Here is a 17,698-nt window from a genome sequence, read left to right as displayed (position 1 = left end):
GTTTCTGCCTATAAAATCTTTCCAGTTTGTACAGCTCCTCTGAGCTCCCCCCTACTTGCCTGACGGGTTGATGTCCGATTCATGAATCAATTAATAAAGCCAATTAGATCCTCAAATTCACCCAGTTGAATTTTTGTTCTTTAACACCAGAATGAATGTTGGGGGCAAATTTGGGCTAATTTTTTTTTTTCTTTAATGTTTATTTTTGAGAGAGAGCGTGCATGGGGCTGAGAGAGAGAGGGAGACACAAAATCTGAAGCAGGCTCCAGACTCCGAGCTGTCAGCACAGAGCCCAAAACAGGGCTCGAACCCACGAACCATGAGAATGTGACCTGAGCCGATGCTTAACTGACTGAGCCACCCAGGCATCCCATATTTGGGCTAATTTAAATTTAATAGCTCTCTCTCCCTATTCTAAAAGTAATCTTCATTACAGGAAATTAAAATCCCAAATGCTCTCTCCCAAAAGAGCTCTAACAAAACTACCCTATGTCCTATAGTGTTCAAGTAACTAATATTAGGACTTTGGTAGATACCATTTGTCCTTCTACTTTGGCAAATATACATACTATAAAAGTGGAAGCATGCATAGTTTTAGAACTTGCTTTTTTCACTTAATATATTGTGAATATCTTTCCATGTCACTACATATGCCTCTGTATCATTTTTATTTGCCTATTATTCTGTTTTTATGGCTGAAACTTACTATATTTAATCCCCCATTGGAAATTTAGATTATTTATACCCTTTTACAATACTTCACTTGGAAAAAAGGCATGGAGAATGAGAAGGTCCAAAATGCACCCCATCAAAGGTCTATAATGGGAGACAAAAAAATAAGTAATGGCTGAGAACTTTCCAGAATTGTGGAAGGAGACCAATCCTCAAATGAAATAAGGTCAAAGAATCCCAAGCAGGACAAATAAAAATCTACACTTACATAGAGACTCCAGAATTGGACCCACAAAAGTATGGCCAACTAATCTTTGACAAAGCAGGAAAGAATATCCAATGGAAAAAAGACAGTCTCTTTAGCAAATGGTGCTGGGAGAACTGGACAGCAACATGCAGAAGAATGAAACTAGACCACTTTCTTACACCATGCACAAAAATAAACTCAAAATGGATGAAAGACCTGAATGTGAGACAGGAAACCATCAAAACCCTAGAGGAGAAAGCAGGAAAAGACCTCTCTGACCTCAGCCGCAGCAATTTCTTACTTGACACATCCCCAAAGGCAAGGGAATTAAAAGCAAAAATGAGCTATTGGGATTTCATCAAGATAAAAAGCTTCTGCACTGCAAAGGAAATAACAAAACTAAAAGACAACCGATGGAATGGGAAAAGATATTTGCAAATGACATATCCGATAAAGTGCCAGTATCCAAAATCTATGAAGAGCTCACCCAACTCCACACTTGAAACACAAATAATCCAGGGAAGAAATGGGCAGAAGACATGAATAGACACTTCTCTAAAGAAGACATCCAGACGGCCAACAGGCACATGAAAAGATGCTCAACGTCGCTCCTCATCAGGGAAATACAAATCAAAACCACACTGAGATATCACCTCACGCCAGTCAGAGTGGCTAAAATGAACAAATCAGGAGATTACAGATGCTGGAGAGGATGTGGGGAAACGGGAACCCTCTTGCACTGTTGGTAGGAATGCAAACTGGTCCAGCCACTGTGGAAAACAGTGTGGAGGTTCCTCAAAAAATTAAAAATAGATCTACCCTAGGGACACAGGAGTGCTGATGCATAGGGGCACTTGCACCCCAATGTTTATAGCAGCATTTTCAACAATAGCCAAATTATGGAAAGAGACTAAATGTCCATCAACTGACGAATGGATAAAGAAATTATGGTTTATATATACAATGGAATACTACGTGGCAATGAGAAAGAATGAAATCTGGCCCTTTGTAGCAACGTGGATGGAACTGGAGAGTATTATGCTAAGTGAAATAAGTCAAGCAGAGAAAGATAGATACCATATGTTTTCACTCTTATGTGGATCCTGAGAAAGTTAACAAAAACCATGGGTGAGAGGAAGGGGAAAAAAAAAGTTAGAGAGGGAAGGAGGCAAACCATAAGAGACTCTTAAAAAATGAAAAAAAAACTGAGCATTGATGGGGGGTGGGAGGGAAGGGAAAGTAGGTGATGAGCATTGAGGAGGGCACCTGTTGGGATGAGCACTGGGTGTTGTACGGAAACCAACATGACAACAAATTTCATGTTAAAAAAATAATAAAATAAAATAAAATAAATTACATGCTCAAAAAAAAAAGATATATCCTAGTGAAACTGTAACACACAGGTTTATTTTAAAAAACACCTCTCGGGGCGCCTGGGTGGCGCAGTCGGTTAAGCGTCCGACTTCAGCCAGGTCACGATCTCGCGGTCCGGGAGTTCGAGCCCCGCGTCAGGCTCTGGGCTGATGGCTCAGAGCCTGGAGCCTGTTTCCGATTCTGTGTCTCCCTCTCTCTCTGCCCCTCACCCGTTCGTGCTCTGTCTCTCTCTGTCCCAAAAATAAATAAACGTTGAAAAAAAAAATTTAAAAAAAAAAAAAAAACACCTCTCAAAAGCAGCCAGAAAGCAAGTACCACCTATGAAAGAATTGCAGTTATGCCTGACTTACCAATGCCAACAACAGAAGCCACCAGACAGTGGATCAGTATCTTCAACCTTTGACAGTGGTGGAGTTTGTAACTGGGAAGGAGGCTAGAGATCATGTCATGAAGAGCCTGGGTGTATTTTAACAAGGGCTATGAGGAAACTAAGAATTTTAAGCAGGAAAATAACTGATTTGATATGGGAAAGTCCACTCTGGCAGAATGAAAAGGACCACAGAAGAGAGAAATGCAATAAATTTAGACAAGAAATGAGGTCATAAACCAAAACAAATGGCAATGAGGGTAGGTAGGAGAAGATAAATTTTGAAGACAGTCACAAACTTTAACTAAATAGGCAAGAAATATGACTAAGACAAATATTAATTTGATTTTTCTGTCAATTATAACACTTTTATTTAGTTCTCTACCATCTACGATCGGACCATGGTTTCATAAATAATCTATTTCATAAATAAATGAATACTGAAGCTTCTTCCCTTCAACTAATTCAATTACCATGGGAGAATGGGGAGAGAATCATTGTAAAAGATTAATTCTCACTACCTGTACATCACTTCCAAAAGGCATCTGTTTATCCATAAATAACATAACCACCATTACAAACTGGTTTTGACTAGTTGGGAACTGGAAAATAGGGAGTATTTTTGCTCACAGCTAGACTAGCCTCTGAAAGCCTCCCTCAATGACATTAAAACTACACAGTGGAATGGGGCGCCTGGGTGGCGCAGTCGGTTAAGCGTCCGACTTCAGCCAGGTCACGATCTCGCGGTCCGTGAGTTCGAGCCCCGCGTTGGGCTCTGGGCTGATGGCTCGGAACCTGGAGCTTGCTTCCGATTCTGTGTCTCCCTCTCTCTCTGCCCCTCCCCCGTTCATGCTCTGTCTCTCTCTGTCCCAAAAATAAATTTTAAAAAAGTTGAAAAAAAAAAAAAAGCTACACAGTGGAAGAAAAATATATTAAAAAGCCAATTCTACTCATGTTCCTTCACCTTAAAATTAACTTCACACATATTCAGAAGATTTACTTTCTTACTACCAAAAAATTAAAAAATTAAATGTCAAAAAAGCCAGAAGAATAATGCCCTTAAAGCTAACATGCAATGATTTCTTAAAAATTTTTTAACATTTTTTACTTATTTTTGAGAGAGACAAAGTACGAATGGCGGACAGGCAGAGAGAGGGAGACACAGAATCCACAAGCAGGCTCCAGGCTCTGAGCTGTCAGCACAGAGTCCAACACGGGGGCTCAAACTCACGAACTATGAGATCATGACCTGAGCCGAAGTCAGATGTTTAACTGAGCCACCCAGGTGCCCTTCTAACATGCAATGATTTAAAGTACAGACTTCCAACCATATAACTCAACTCAAGGTTTCTAGGTTTCTAAAACATTGATCATGCAATTTCTGTAAGATCTTCCTAGGTCTACTGATATCACTAACTTGTAACATTAATATCCTTGAAAACTGATCATTAACTGATAACATCTAATTAACAGACCCAAGGATAAATCCCTTAAAAAAAAAAAAAAAAACCAACAAACAAACTACTCTACATTTTGTTTTCTCCTAGCACTCTCATCTCCAACAAATAAACCAGGTTTGCAACATTTACCTTTGTGAACACTACTTAACCCTTGTGAAGTCTATATTTATTTAATGGGAATATTTAAAATTTATTCCCTGAAATATCAAAAATCTTATTTTAACCAGTTGTGATGAAGAACTTTCTAAAATTATCACATGCCACCTTATCATATACCACCTTAAAAAAAAAACCCCAACTGTATCCTACATACTTTTTATGTCCAGTAAAAGCGATCATTTATTGTACTATGCTATCAATACCTACAGTAAAACTGAAATGAGAGCAATCAGGACTACACCAAACAACTCCAAGGAGCTGTGCCTTTCGATGGGGCGGTCTCTTCATGGCTTTGTGTCAAATCCGCTTCCTCTAACAATCCTATGTTTACACTGCTATGCCAAATCCATTGCCAAGGTTACCCAGAAGGAAAAGACACATAACCAAGCTCGTTAAATAGGTAACTCATTTATTCATTCAATTATATATTCAACTCATTAAGTAAAAACCCAGTGAGTACCCAATATATAAAGGGTAGTACACACATATCCTAAACCCTTCCTTTAGAATCTCAGGAGAAATGTGCGAATGTAGATAATTTCAACATACAGATGACTGTGGGGTGGAGTGAGCTTTTGCAGAGGAAGTCAATATTTGAGCTGAGTCCCAGATGATAAAGAAAAATCATAGTGAACAGGTGCTAGACAGATTATTATAGAGGAAAGAGTGAGCATAAAGACTTATAAAAACTTGGGTTTTTTTGGGACTTGAACCTGGGTCAAATGTCTCTCTGGGTGCCATGCTTGCTTTGCTTTATAAAACTGATTTTAATAAGCTTTTTGCCTAAGGGTAGCTTTTTATCTACTTACTTGCTAAATGACCAACTTTCCAGATGAGTGCTGTCCAACAGAAATATAATGTGAACCACATACGTAACTTTAACTTTTCTAGGAGCCACAACAGGTATAAGTGAGTCCTTGAAATGTGGTATTTCATAATTACAGTGTTATCTCAATTCAGACTAGTCACATTTCCAGCGCTAAACTAGACGATACTGAAATGTAGGTCTACTAGCTCCCATACTGAACAGTATGGTTCTTTTTCAAGTTTATTTGTTTTGAGAGAGACAGAGGAAGAGGGGCAGAAAAAGAGAGAATCTCAAGCAGGCTCTGTGCTGTTCCTACAAGGAACCCCACAAACCGTGAGATCATGACCTAAGCCAAAATCCAGAGTCAAGACACTTAACCTAATGAGCCACTCAGGTGTCCCATGAACGGTGTAGCTCTAAATGAGGGGTCAGCACATCTTTTTCTGCAATGGGCCAGAGAGCAAGTATTTCAGGCTTTGCGGGCCATATGGTCCATTCACTCCACACACAAACATGGCTGTGTTTGCCAACTCCTGTTCTAGATGGCTAATTTACTGTAAATCTGGCTGAAAAAACTGATAGGTATGTACACGACTTTTTGTTAAGTTAACCTAACTATGGCGAATGCTGTTGGCTGCTTCCCCAATAAGGGCATGTGTTTCATTCCCTTTGCCAGACTGATTTAAGACTGGGCATGAGTATCTGTCAGAGCAAGGACAGCATAAAAATGACTCACTCAAGCTAGTTTACTGAGAGGAGTTCAAAGAGGGCCCTTTTATACATGTGCGGGCAGAGTTTAAGAAAAGCAACAAAGGATAGTGTGGAATTCTAGGGCTAGAAACAAATACCAGGGAAGCTATCCTTAGGCTTCAAAGGGCAAAGGAGGGAAATGGTTAAGGAAACCCAAAGAGAATTTCTAAGAGAACTATCAGACAGGAGTATGGTTACCCAGACGGAGGAAAGTAACTTTAAATAAAGGGAAAACTTTATAACGAAAGTTATAAACACACTCACCTTACTCTCTCTGCCCTTGGATCTGTCAGTTCCCTCCCCATCAGCCAGACCCCAACTCCCATGACCAAACTCTACCAGAAACCATAGGGCATGGGAACCTATGGATACAGTCCAGTAAGGTCAGCCTCCCAGGACACAAAATAGGGTAGAAAAGAGTAGAGAGACAAAAGGAAGATATCCAGCATAACCTGTAATCTAATTATGGCCAATGAGACATAAGAAGTCTGCTGGGGAATTTCTAGTTAAGTTTCATTGCTCTAAAGAGAAACCTAGGGAAATCGTTTCTCTTCTTCTGACAGAGACTGTTTTGTTTTTTAGTTTGTTTGCTTTACCAGTTTTCTTACCCACCCTGGAGTTACTAATCCTCTGTCATTATTTCCACTCTTCTCTCCTCAATGCCACCAATTTCCTGGACCCACCACGCCATATTCCAAACCCAGATACTGTCTATCTGCTCTCTCCGATTCCAAATGGTCATGCACTACAGAGAGTATTAAGAAAATGGGCCCGCTCCAAACTGATGCTGTCAAGTCCTAACCAGCCCCGCAAAAGAATAATGAAATCTTTTCTTGACCTCTTGATGAATTTAACAGCCCTCACAACCATAGCTCTCAACATTTTCTACCTTCCTCAAGTCCAGCCGTACCAAGCAACCTCCAGTTGATCCCTTGGGTACAAAGTCCTTAAATGTTTTCTCTTTCTTACTCTTCACAATCTTCAACCCTCTTCTCCATTGTTCCCATGTCAGATGACGGCAAAGGCCATGTCTTTTTCAATAGTAACTCTTCAAACTATTGCCTTGATCATTCCATATCCTTAGAGAGACTGTTCAAATTGCTCTCAACACAGTAAATCATTTATATTGTCCACATTTACATTCAGAGCCAACCTACTCCCTAAAAATTGTTTCTGAAATTATGATATGGATGTCCCCAGTGGTACACAAAATTAAATCTGGGGTTTTACCAACATTCGTCAAGTGTTACATATTTATTTAATGTGTGTGTGTGTGTGTGTGTGTGTGTGTGTGTGTGTGTGTAAGTAGGTTCAACACAGGGCTGAGAGCAAGACCTGTGCTGAGATCAAGAGTCAGTTGGTTAACCAACTGAGCCACCCAGACACCACATTAAACAATATATATTCTTTACAGCCCTGTATGATAAGCAAGATGGTTATTTTATTTTTAAAATAAGATTCAAAGCAATTAAATATCTGGCCCACAGTCACATGGCCTGGCCAGTAAGTAACTAAGCCCGAATGAATACCTGTCTTCTAACCCCTAGTCATGCAACAAGCAGCACAAAAAATAAAATTTAAATTAAAAAAAAAAAAAGAAAAGAAATCAAGGCCTACTTATAGTGACTATATTAAAAGTAGAGTTCTGGGGCGCCTGGGTGGCGCAGTCGGTTAAGCGTCCGACTTCAGCCAGGTCACGATCTCGCGGTCTGTGAGTTCGAGCCCCACGTTGGGCTCTGGGCTGATGGCTCAGAGCCTGGAGCCTGTTTCCGATTCTGTGTCTCCCTCTCTCTCTGTCCCTCCCCCGTTCATGCTCTGTCTCTCTCTGTCCCAAAAATAAATAAACGTTGAAAAAAAAAAATTAAAAAAAAAAAAAAAGTAGAGTTCTAAGCAATAAGCAATGACTAAAACATTTTTTCAAGTTGTAATTCTTTCAATAAACATTTTCTTTGCCTCCTTGCAGCAAGTGCAGAATTAGCTAACAGACAGGCACTGACTAGCAGGGTTTTACTGCCTAGAGAAATTCAACTCATTTTAAAATCCCAATCATGGGGCTCCTGGCTGATTCAGTCAGAAGAACGTGCCACTCTTGATCTGGGGGTCATGGGTCCAAGCCCCACATGGGGTGTAGAGATTACTCAAATAAATAAAACTTTAAAAATTAAATTAAATTAGGGGCACCTGGGTGGCTCAGTCAGTTAAGCTTATCTGACTCTTAGTTTTTGCTCAGGTCACGATCTCACGGTTTCCTGGGTTTGAGCCCCATATCAGGTTCCATGCCTGGGATTCTCTCTCCCTCTCTATCTGCCCCTCCCTTGCTCACACTGTCTCTCTCTCTCAAAAATAAAAAAATAAACAAAAAGTAAATAATTAAAAATTAAATTAAAAAATAAAATAAAATCCTGATTATTTTCTAAAAAAACTCTCACTGACCATGACTTAGAAGATCTTCATCGCAGCTTCACTTCCTTCTCCACAGAGACAGAAGTAATCTAAGAGTCACTTTAAGTCCATAGGATGGCTGTGGTGAGCATCCCTTGAGAGAATCAATCATCTATCAATCTTAAAAGCAAAAGGGGAGATAAGATAGTATAATCCACCTATCACCTGCTACTGCTCCATTGACCTCAAAAATCTTCTAGAACTACCAATTATAACAGGTCTGTACTAACTGCACAGACATGGAATATGAACTAGAAATGAGGATCGGTATATATTCATATAGAAAAGGTGATTTAATAGATAATGTTGAAAAACCTGACTAGCCATTTTGGAAAACTACACATACCCCTCATTCAAAATAAATTTCAGGAAGGGGCGCCTGGGTGGCGCAGTCGGTTAAGCGTCCGACTTCAGCCAGGTCACGATCTCGCGGTCCGTGAGTTCGAGCCCCGCGTCAGGCTCTGGGCTGATGGCTCAGAGCCTGGAGCCTGTTTCCGATTCTGTGTCTCCCTCTCTCTCTGCCCCTCCCCCGTTCATGCTCTGTCTCTCTCTGTCCCCAAAAAATAAATAAACGTTGAAAAAAAAATGTTTAAAAAAAAAAAAAAAAAAAACAAACAAAATAAATTTCAGGTGGATAAAATATTTAAATAAATTATAAAACCTAAAGAGTAATTATTGCAAAAAATTTCATCTGTTTTCCTTTTTCATCTTGGAAAATCCCTAAACATGACAAATATTAAAGCAATAAAAGAATATTTGACAATATAAAAACTAAGTATGGCAAGGCACACCATAAGCAAAGTCAAAAAACAAACAGCTAGTTTACAAAATATTCACAGTGGGGCACCTGGGTGGCTCAGTCAGTTGAGCATCTGATTTCAGCTCATGATCTCACAGTACATGAGTTTGAGCCCCACATCAGGCTCTGTGCTGACAGCTCAGAGCCTGCAGCCTGCTTCGGATTCCGCGTCTCCCTCTTTCTCTGCCCCTCCCCCTCACATGTGCACTCTCTCAAAAATGAATAAACATTAAAAAATTTTTTTTTAATATTCACACTACATTCAAAGGCTCAATTTCCACTCATTGAACGTGGCAGTAGCTCTTCAGGTAGCTGTCTTCTTTACAAGCCAGGCCGGGCCCACACTGAAGCAACTATGTCTAAGGGACCTGCAGTTGGCACCACCTACTACTGTGTGGGTGTCTTCCAGCATGGGAAAGTGGAAATAATTGCCAACGATCAGGGAAACCAAACCACCCCAAGTTATGTCACCTTTACTGACACAGAACGATTGATTGGTGATGCTGCAAAGAATCAAGTTGCAATGAACCCCACCGACACAGTTTTTGATGCCAAACGCCTGACTGGACGTACATTTGATGATGCTGTTGTCCAATCTGATATGAAGCATTGGCCCTTCATGGCGGTGAATGATGCTGGCAGGCCCAAGGTCCAAGTAGAATACAAGGGAGAGACCAAAAGTTTCTATTCAGAGGAGGTGTCTTCTATGGTCTTGACAAAGATGAAGGAAATCGCAGAGGCTTACCTTGGGAGGACTGTTACCAATGCTGTAGTCACAGTACCTGCCTATTTTAACGATTCTCAGTGTCAGGCTACCAAAGATGCTGGAACTACTGCTGGTCTTCATGTACTTTGAATCATCACTGAGCCCACTGCTGCTACTTTGCTTATGGCTTAGACAAAAAGATTGGAGCCGAAAGGAATGTGCTGATCTTTGACTTGGGAGGTGGCACTTCTGATGTGTCAAATCCTCACTACCGAAGATGGGATCTTTGAGGTCAAATCTACTGCCAGAGACACCTACTTAGGTGGAGAAAACTTTGACACCCGAATGGTAAACCATTTTATTGCAGAGTTCAAGCGCAAACCTAAGAAGGACATCAGCGAGAACCACAGGGCGGTCTGTCACCTCCACACTGCTTGGGAGCGCAACAAGCGCACCCCTTCTTCCAGCACCCAGGCCAGTATTGAGATTGATTCTCTATATGAAGGAATCGACTTCTATACCTCTATTACTCATGCCCGGTTTGAAGAATTAAACGCTGAACTGTTCCGTGGGACCCTGGACCTTGTAGAGAAAGCCCTTCGGGATGCCAAGCTAGACAAGTCTCAGATCCACGCTATTGTCTTGGTGGGTGGTTCTACACGTATCCCCAAGGTTCAGAAACTTCTACAAGACATTTCCAGCGGGAAGGAACTGAATAAGAGCATCAACCCTGATGAGGCTGTCGCTTATGGTGCAGCTGTTCAGGCAGCCATCCTTTCTGGAGACAAATATGAAAATGTTCAAGGTTTGCTGCTGTTGGATGTCACTCGTCTTTCTCTTGGTGTTGAAACTGCCAGTGGAGTCATGACTGTTCTCATCAAGCGCAACACTACCATTCATACCAAACAGACCCGAACCTTCACTTCCTACTCTGACAACCAGCTTGGTGTGCTCACTCGGGTTTATGAACGTGAGCATGCCATGACCAAGAATAACAACCTACTTGGCAAGTTTGAACTCACAGGCATATGTCCTGCCCCCCATGGCGTTCCTCAGATTGAGGTCACCTTTGATATTGATACTAATGGCATGCTCAACGTCTCTGCTGTGGATAAGAGTACCGGAAAAGAGATCAAGATCACCATCACCAACGACAAAGGTCGCCTGAGCAAGGAAGACATTGAGCACAGGGTCCAGGAAGCTGAGAAGTACAAAGCTGAGGATGAGAAGTGGCAAGACAAGGTGTCCTCCAAGAATTCCCTTGAATCTTACGCATTCAACATGAAAGCAACTGCTGAAGATGAAAAGCTTCAGGGTAAAATCAACAACGAGGACAAACAGAAGATTCTGGACAAGTGTAATGAAATCATCAACTGGCTGGATAAGAACCAGACCACAGAAAAAGAAGAATTTGAACATCAGCAGAAAGAGCTGGAGAAGGTCTGCCATCCCATCATCACAAAGCTGTACCAGAGTGCAGGAGGCATGCCTGAAGGCCTCCCTGGTGGTGGAGCTCCTCCCTCTGGTGGTGCCTCCTCTGGGCCCACCACTGAAGAGGTTGATTAAGCCAACCCGAGAATAGGTCTAGCACTGTTCCACACAAAACATCTGAAGGACCCGAATTGGTAGCAAATTCCATGACAGTTTTAAAGTTGAGCTGCTGCAGTTAATCAACTGAGGATTCTTGATACTTGAATATGGAATATGTGCACAAGGAAAGGAAATACAACACTGCACTTTATAAGCGCTGTATTGTTAAGTGGAAAACGCAATGTCTTAAACTATTTAAAACTGGCACCAAAAAAAAAAAAAAAAAAAAAAAGATTTCCTTAATACAGAAAGAATTCTTGGGGCGCCTGGATGGCGCAGTCGGTTAAGCGTCCGACTTCAGCCAGGTCACGATCTCGCAGTCCGTGAGTTCGAGCCCCGCATCAGGCTCTGGGCTGATGGCTCGGAGCCTGGAGCCTGTTTCCGATTCTGTGTCTCCCTCTCTCTCTCTGCCCCTCCCCCGTTCATGCTCTGTCTCTCTCTGTCCCAAAAATTAAAAAAAAAAAAAAAAAGTTGAAAAAAAAATACAGAAAGAATTCTTTAAAAGAAGAAAAATATAGCCACTAGGTAGGCAACAAAAATGGGCAGAGAATATGAATAGGGTTTTTAAGGAAAAAATAAAAAGTCAACAAATGTATGAAAAAAGCTCCCTACCTCACTTATAATTTATGAGAACAAATTCACACTTATCCCATTTTTCACCCATCAAGCTAGCAAAATTTATTTTTTTAAATATAAGTTATTGTCAAATTGGTTTCCATACAGCACCCAGTGAACATCCCAACAAGCAAACTAGCAAAATTTTAAAGATTGGTAAGACTTACTGGTAACTGTATGGGGAAACAATGTATGTGGGAGTGTAAACTGATGTAACATTTTTAAAAGAAAACTCAGTAATACCTAAATTTTGAATAAAAAACTCTTTGATCTAGTAATTTCACTTTTAAATATCCTATAAGCATACTAGCACAAGTAAGCAATGACACTGTTTTAAGAATGCTCTCTGCAGCACTGTTTACAATACTGAAATGCTGGATACAACTTAAATGCCAGTCAATAAAGGATAAGTTAAATAAATTACCAAGCATTTGTACAACAGAAATACTCACATAAATACTTTTAGAAGTATTTATTACACTTAAGTAAAAGTATTACATATTCTGAATAAAAAACATCTAATATTTCCTAACTTTAGAAAAGGCAAATTACAGGTGAGATCCCAAATGTGATCCTACATGTAGGGAAATGAAAACGATTACCTAGGGGAAAGAGAGTTATTACTTTATAACCATCTCCAGTGTTTGATTTTTTCCCATGAGAACACACTACTTTAAATTTAAATATTTATAAGCATATTCCAGCAATTTGTTTTTTAATGAAACCAGACTATCTTGTATTTAAATTTTTTTAAATGTTTATTTATTTTTGAAAGAGCGCCTGAACAGGGGAGGGACAGAGAGAGAGGGAAACACAGAATCCAAATCAGGCTCCAGGTTCTGAGCTGTCAGCACAGAGCCTGACTGAGGGCTTGAACTCATGAACCAGGAGATCGTGACTTGAGCTGAAGTCGGACGCTTAACCGACTGAGCCACCCAGGTGCCCCTAGACTATCTTGTATTTCTAATGAAAGACTAATAGCCCCAAATTATTTAGCATGAGGACAGAAGATTGAGATTTTCAAGGTGTATTATGGGTGATCTACAAAAGCAATAAATGGACATACCAATCACAACTGGTCTATAATTTTTTTAAAGCTATAAACGTTTTTTTTTTTTTTAAATGTTTATTTAGTTTTGAGATACAGCGAACAGGGGAGGGGCAGAGAGAGGGAGACAGAGGATCTGAAGCCGGTTCCATGCTGACAGAAGTGAGCCCAATGCCAGGCTCAACCTCACAAACCATCAGATCATGACCTGAACTAAAATCAGACGTTTATTTTTATTTTTATTTTTTTGTTCATAATTCACTTTTTTAAAATTTTTTTTCAATACATGAAATTTATTGTCAAATTGGTTTCCATACAACACCCAGTGCTCATCCCAACAGGTGCCCTCCTCAATACCCATCACCCACCCTCCCCTCCCTCCCACCCCCCCCATCAACCCTCAGTTTGTTCTCAGTTTTTAAGAGTCTCCTATGCTTTGGCTCTCTCCCACTCTAACTTCTTTTTTTTTTTTTTTTTTTCCTTCTGCTCCCCCATGGGTTTCTGTTAAGTTTCTCAGGATCCACATAAGAGTGAAACCATATGGTATCTGTCTTTCTCTGTATGGCTTATTTCACTTAGCATCACACTCTCCAGTTCCATCCACGTTGCTACAAAGGGCCAGATTTCATTCTTTCTCATTGCCACGTAGTACTCCATTGTGTATATAAACCACAATTTCTTTATCCATTCATCAGTTGATGGACATTTAGGCTCTTACCATACTTTGGCTATTGTTGAGAGTGCTGCTATAAACATTGGGGTACAAGTGCCCCTATGCATCAGTACCCCTGTATCCCTTGGGTAAATTCCTAGCAGTGCTATTGCTGGGTCATAGGGTAGGTCTATTTTTAATTCTCTGAGGAACCTCCACACTGTTTTCCAGAGTGGCTGCACCAATTTGCATTCCCACCAACAGTGCAAGAGGGTTCCCGTTTCTCCACATCCTCTCCAGCATCTATAGTCTCCTGATTTGTTCATTTTGGCCACTCTGACTGGCGTGAGGTGATATCTGAGTGTGGTTTCATAAAATCAGACGTTTAACCAACTGAGCCACCTGGCGCCTCTATAGTTATAAACAGGCTTCTATTCTATAATCAAAATAACCTAAAAACTGATTACTCAACTAGAGTTAACTTTGGTTTATTTTTCTTTTATCACCACACCTGTTATCAATTGTGTGGGTGGACTGCCACACCCAGTAAAAGAATTAGCCTGTTTATCATTAAATTTTCACAACTCCATATGACCTTATTTTAAAATCAGTAGATACTTTCCGGTAAAAAAAAAAAAAAAAAAAAAAAAATACAAGATTTCATCCAGATTACAATTCTCAGTTTATATATTACATCACGGGGAATTACCAAGTTTCCTTAGTATCTGGGACCGAAGAGTCCACAGCATCAATGAGAAGATAAAATACCTTAACAAACCTAGTGCTATTTGCTCTCCTTGGTTTTGCAGTAAGGGGAAATCTAAGTACTGACAGGCTAGAAATCATCCACATAGGTAGTCAGTCAATGACTACACAGCAAGACTTCAAGCCACATTTTCTTACTTCCTCCTGCCTTTCCATTTGGCTTCCTATCCATGAAAACAAACCACGAATCCATCTATACTACCTCCCCACCTTGCCCAACCAATCCAAACAGCAAGCACCTAACACTGTACGGTCTTCAACCCCATGCCTTTGCAAACTCACACCTTTCTTCTGGCTTGGAAGCCCTCCTCCAGTCTCTTCTTCAAAGACCAAACTCAAATTCTACTTCTGTGAGACAGTTCCCTCCATTCTAAACCAAGCCTCGTCCCCAACTCCGTCAGTCTCCTACACCACTTAGTTACTACTAATTTACTTATTATTTACAACACAGGACTGTTTTCTGTTTTAGTACCTTATTCACCCAAACTCCCCTAATTAGCAAACCTGGTATAATGCCTTATTTATAGATCAAAGGTACTTTGAAATCAAAACCAACATTTGATTAACCTGTTGACTGAAAGGTAGTAAACCAGACTTTAATCTGAGATGTATGTTACATAGGAGGGCATAATCAAATGACTGCTGGGGCGACTGGCTGGCTCAGTGGGAAGAGCATGTGACTCTTGATCTCGGGGCTATGAGTTCAAGCCCCATGTTGGATTAGAGGCTACTAAAAATTTTAATTAAAAAAATAAAAATAAATAAATGACTGCTAAGAGCAATTCTTATTCTAAGAACCTAGAATTTCAAGACTGAAACTTTTAATAATATTAAAACAATCTAGATACCAGAATGTCCTTCGTAGAACAAAGATTTGAAAACGCAAGCCCTTCCCACAAACTTTTCAACTTTACACATCTCTAGCAACCACACCCTAAAAACCTGTTGATTGTAGGGGCACCTGGGTGGCTCAGTCGGTTAAGTGTCCGACTTTGGCTCAGGTCATGATCTCTCAGCCTGTGAGTTCAAGCCCCCGTGTCGGGTTCTGTGCTGACAGTTCAGAGGCTGGAGCCCGCTTCAGATTCTGTGTCTCCCTCTCTCTCTACCCCTCCCCCCTCACTCTCTCTCTCTCTCTCTCTCTCTCTCTCTCTTTCTCTCCTTCAAAACTAAACATTAAAAAAAATTTAAAAAAACAAAACTGTTGACTGTATATTTTCCCCATCAGTACACTGTTACAATTTGCAATTCTATTCCAGTTTCAGGGTTGGCAACATATAGAGGTAGAACCAGGAAGACTACCTCATTAGAAGCGAAAGACAATTATCGACTGCCTTTTCTTTCAAAACAGTCAAGTTATACTTCATATCCTGTTATTTAAAAATGTATGTACTATCATACCCAAGCAAAACTGTAATTCAAGTGATTTTTAGCAATTCTTCTCAAACACAAATTTGCCTCAAATACATTATAATTCAGAAAAGAATAATCACTAACAATATTTTGTTTGCCCTCTTAGAATTTGAAACCTTTTCAGGACTATGTTTAGCATGATTTTTTTTTTTTTTTTAAGTTAAAAAGCTGTCAGAGAAAGTCTCAGCTAGTATTTTCCATTTCTTTTGCCTAATCTTCATGTAATGAATTAAGGCCTTCAAACTTACTCCTTTGACCTTAAAAGCTATTTAAAAAAGTACTAATTAAGATTCAATAAACTTATTGCTGATGGCAACTGTTATGTCTCATCAAAGCATTTTTCAAGTGGAATTTTTCATCTCTCAAAATCCATATAATTTATCCCAAAGTTCGTATCATCTATGACTGAAAAAAGTTGCTAACAGGCACTCACAGATTGCTACCAGGAGTACATTATTTTCAGGGAACAATTTTGCAATACCTACCACACGAACCTCAGAAAAATGTATTCCTTTGACCTGAAACAATTTCTAGGAACGCACCCAAGGAAAAATCGCACACACTTGAACTTTTGCTTATCTGCACTTTCTAAAGTAAACATGTTTTGCTTTTATCTTAACAGCAACAACAAAATGTGCTCTCAACCTACTCAGTTGATCAAAGCTCTGTGTGGACTGGCCAGTTTTATGATTAGATGCATCTACTGGACAAAGGGGAATGATTACAGAATAAGAATATTTAAAACTTTTTTTCATATATTTTTGCCAAAGGATTCTCAAAACTTGTTTGAAAGGCATGCTCTCCAATGTTCAGACATATATCAAAAATACTGAAACTGAGTAGAACTAAAATATATCCACTGAGCTGTTATTGGTAAAACACTTAAAACAGTGCCTGGCACGTGATAAAACCAATGTTAGTGGCTCGTAGTAGTAGATTAATTAGTTATAAAAGGGAACAAAACAGCAAAATCAAAGGTCGTGAAGAATAAGCACTATCTGTAAATTAGAAGAAAGGTAAGAGAACTTCCTCAATCTGATTTAAAGTAGCCCACAGCTATCATAATTAATGGAAAGACTGAAAGCTTACTCCCTAACATCAGAACCAGGACAAGTTTGTTCACTCTTGCCAATTCTTTTTATTCACTACTGTACTGGAATTCTAGCAAGTACAATTAGGCAACAAAATGAAAAGGTATGCAGACTGGAAATAAGGAAGTAAAACTAACTCTTGGCAGATAGCATCATCTTGTACATTAAAAAATACTACAAAAACCACGCAGGCAAAAACTATTAGAGCCAATAAAGGAATTCAGCAAGGCTGCAGGATGCAGCATCAACATACAAAACCAGCGACATTTGTCTACAGAAGGAACACTCAGAAAATGAATTCCATTTACTTTCAGAAAACAAAAACAAAAACAACTCCATTTACAACAGCATCAAAAAGAACAATATACTTAGGAATAAACGTAACAAAAAAGTGCAAAACTTCTACTCTGAAAAATATAAAACACTGTTGAAAGAAATTAAAGACAATCTAAATAAACGAAAAGACATCTAGTAGTCAAATTCACAAAAACAGAAAAGGGAGAATGGTGGCAGGAATGGAGGGAAATGAGGAGTTCTTTAATGGATAGTTTCAGTTTTACAAGATGAAGAACTTCTGGAGATCTGTTGCACAACAATGTGAATATACTGAATGCTACCAAACTGTGCACTTAAAAATGATTAAAATGATAAATATTGTTAGACATATTCTTACCACAATTAGAAATTTAAAATGTAATAAATAATTCTTTTTTTTTAATTTGTTTTAATGTTTGTTTATTTTT

At 39.5% G+C, this 17,698-nt stretch overlaps 2 protein-coding genes across 3 annotated transcripts in view; one reads left to right on the top strand and one right to left on the bottom strand.

Annotated features, from left to right (window-relative positions):
* SOAT1 (sterol O-acyltransferase 1) overlaps positions 1-17,698 on the bottom strand; it is an 84,917-nt gene that overhangs the window by 45,074 nt on the left and 22,145 nt on the right. The window lies entirely within an intron of this gene.
* LOC125155221 (heat shock cognate 71 kDa protein-like) lies at positions 9,434-11,419 on the top strand. The gene is given in 3 exon segments (XM_047840244.1): positions 9,434-9,956; positions 9,959-10,044; positions 10,046-11,419. Coding segments are annotated over 3 exon segments (1,914 nt in total). The 3' UTR covers positions 11,351-11,419.

The sequence above is a fragment of the Prionailurus viverrinus genome, chromosome F1 (genome assembly GCF_022837055.1).
Source record: "Prionailurus viverrinus isolate Anna chromosome F1, UM_Priviv_1.0, whole genome shotgun sequence".
NCBI lineage: Eukaryota > Metazoa > Chordata > Mammalia > Carnivora > Felidae > Prionailurus > Prionailurus viverrinus.
Note: the sequence above shows the minus strand (reverse complement) of the source record. Positions and strands in the feature narration are given on the sequence as shown.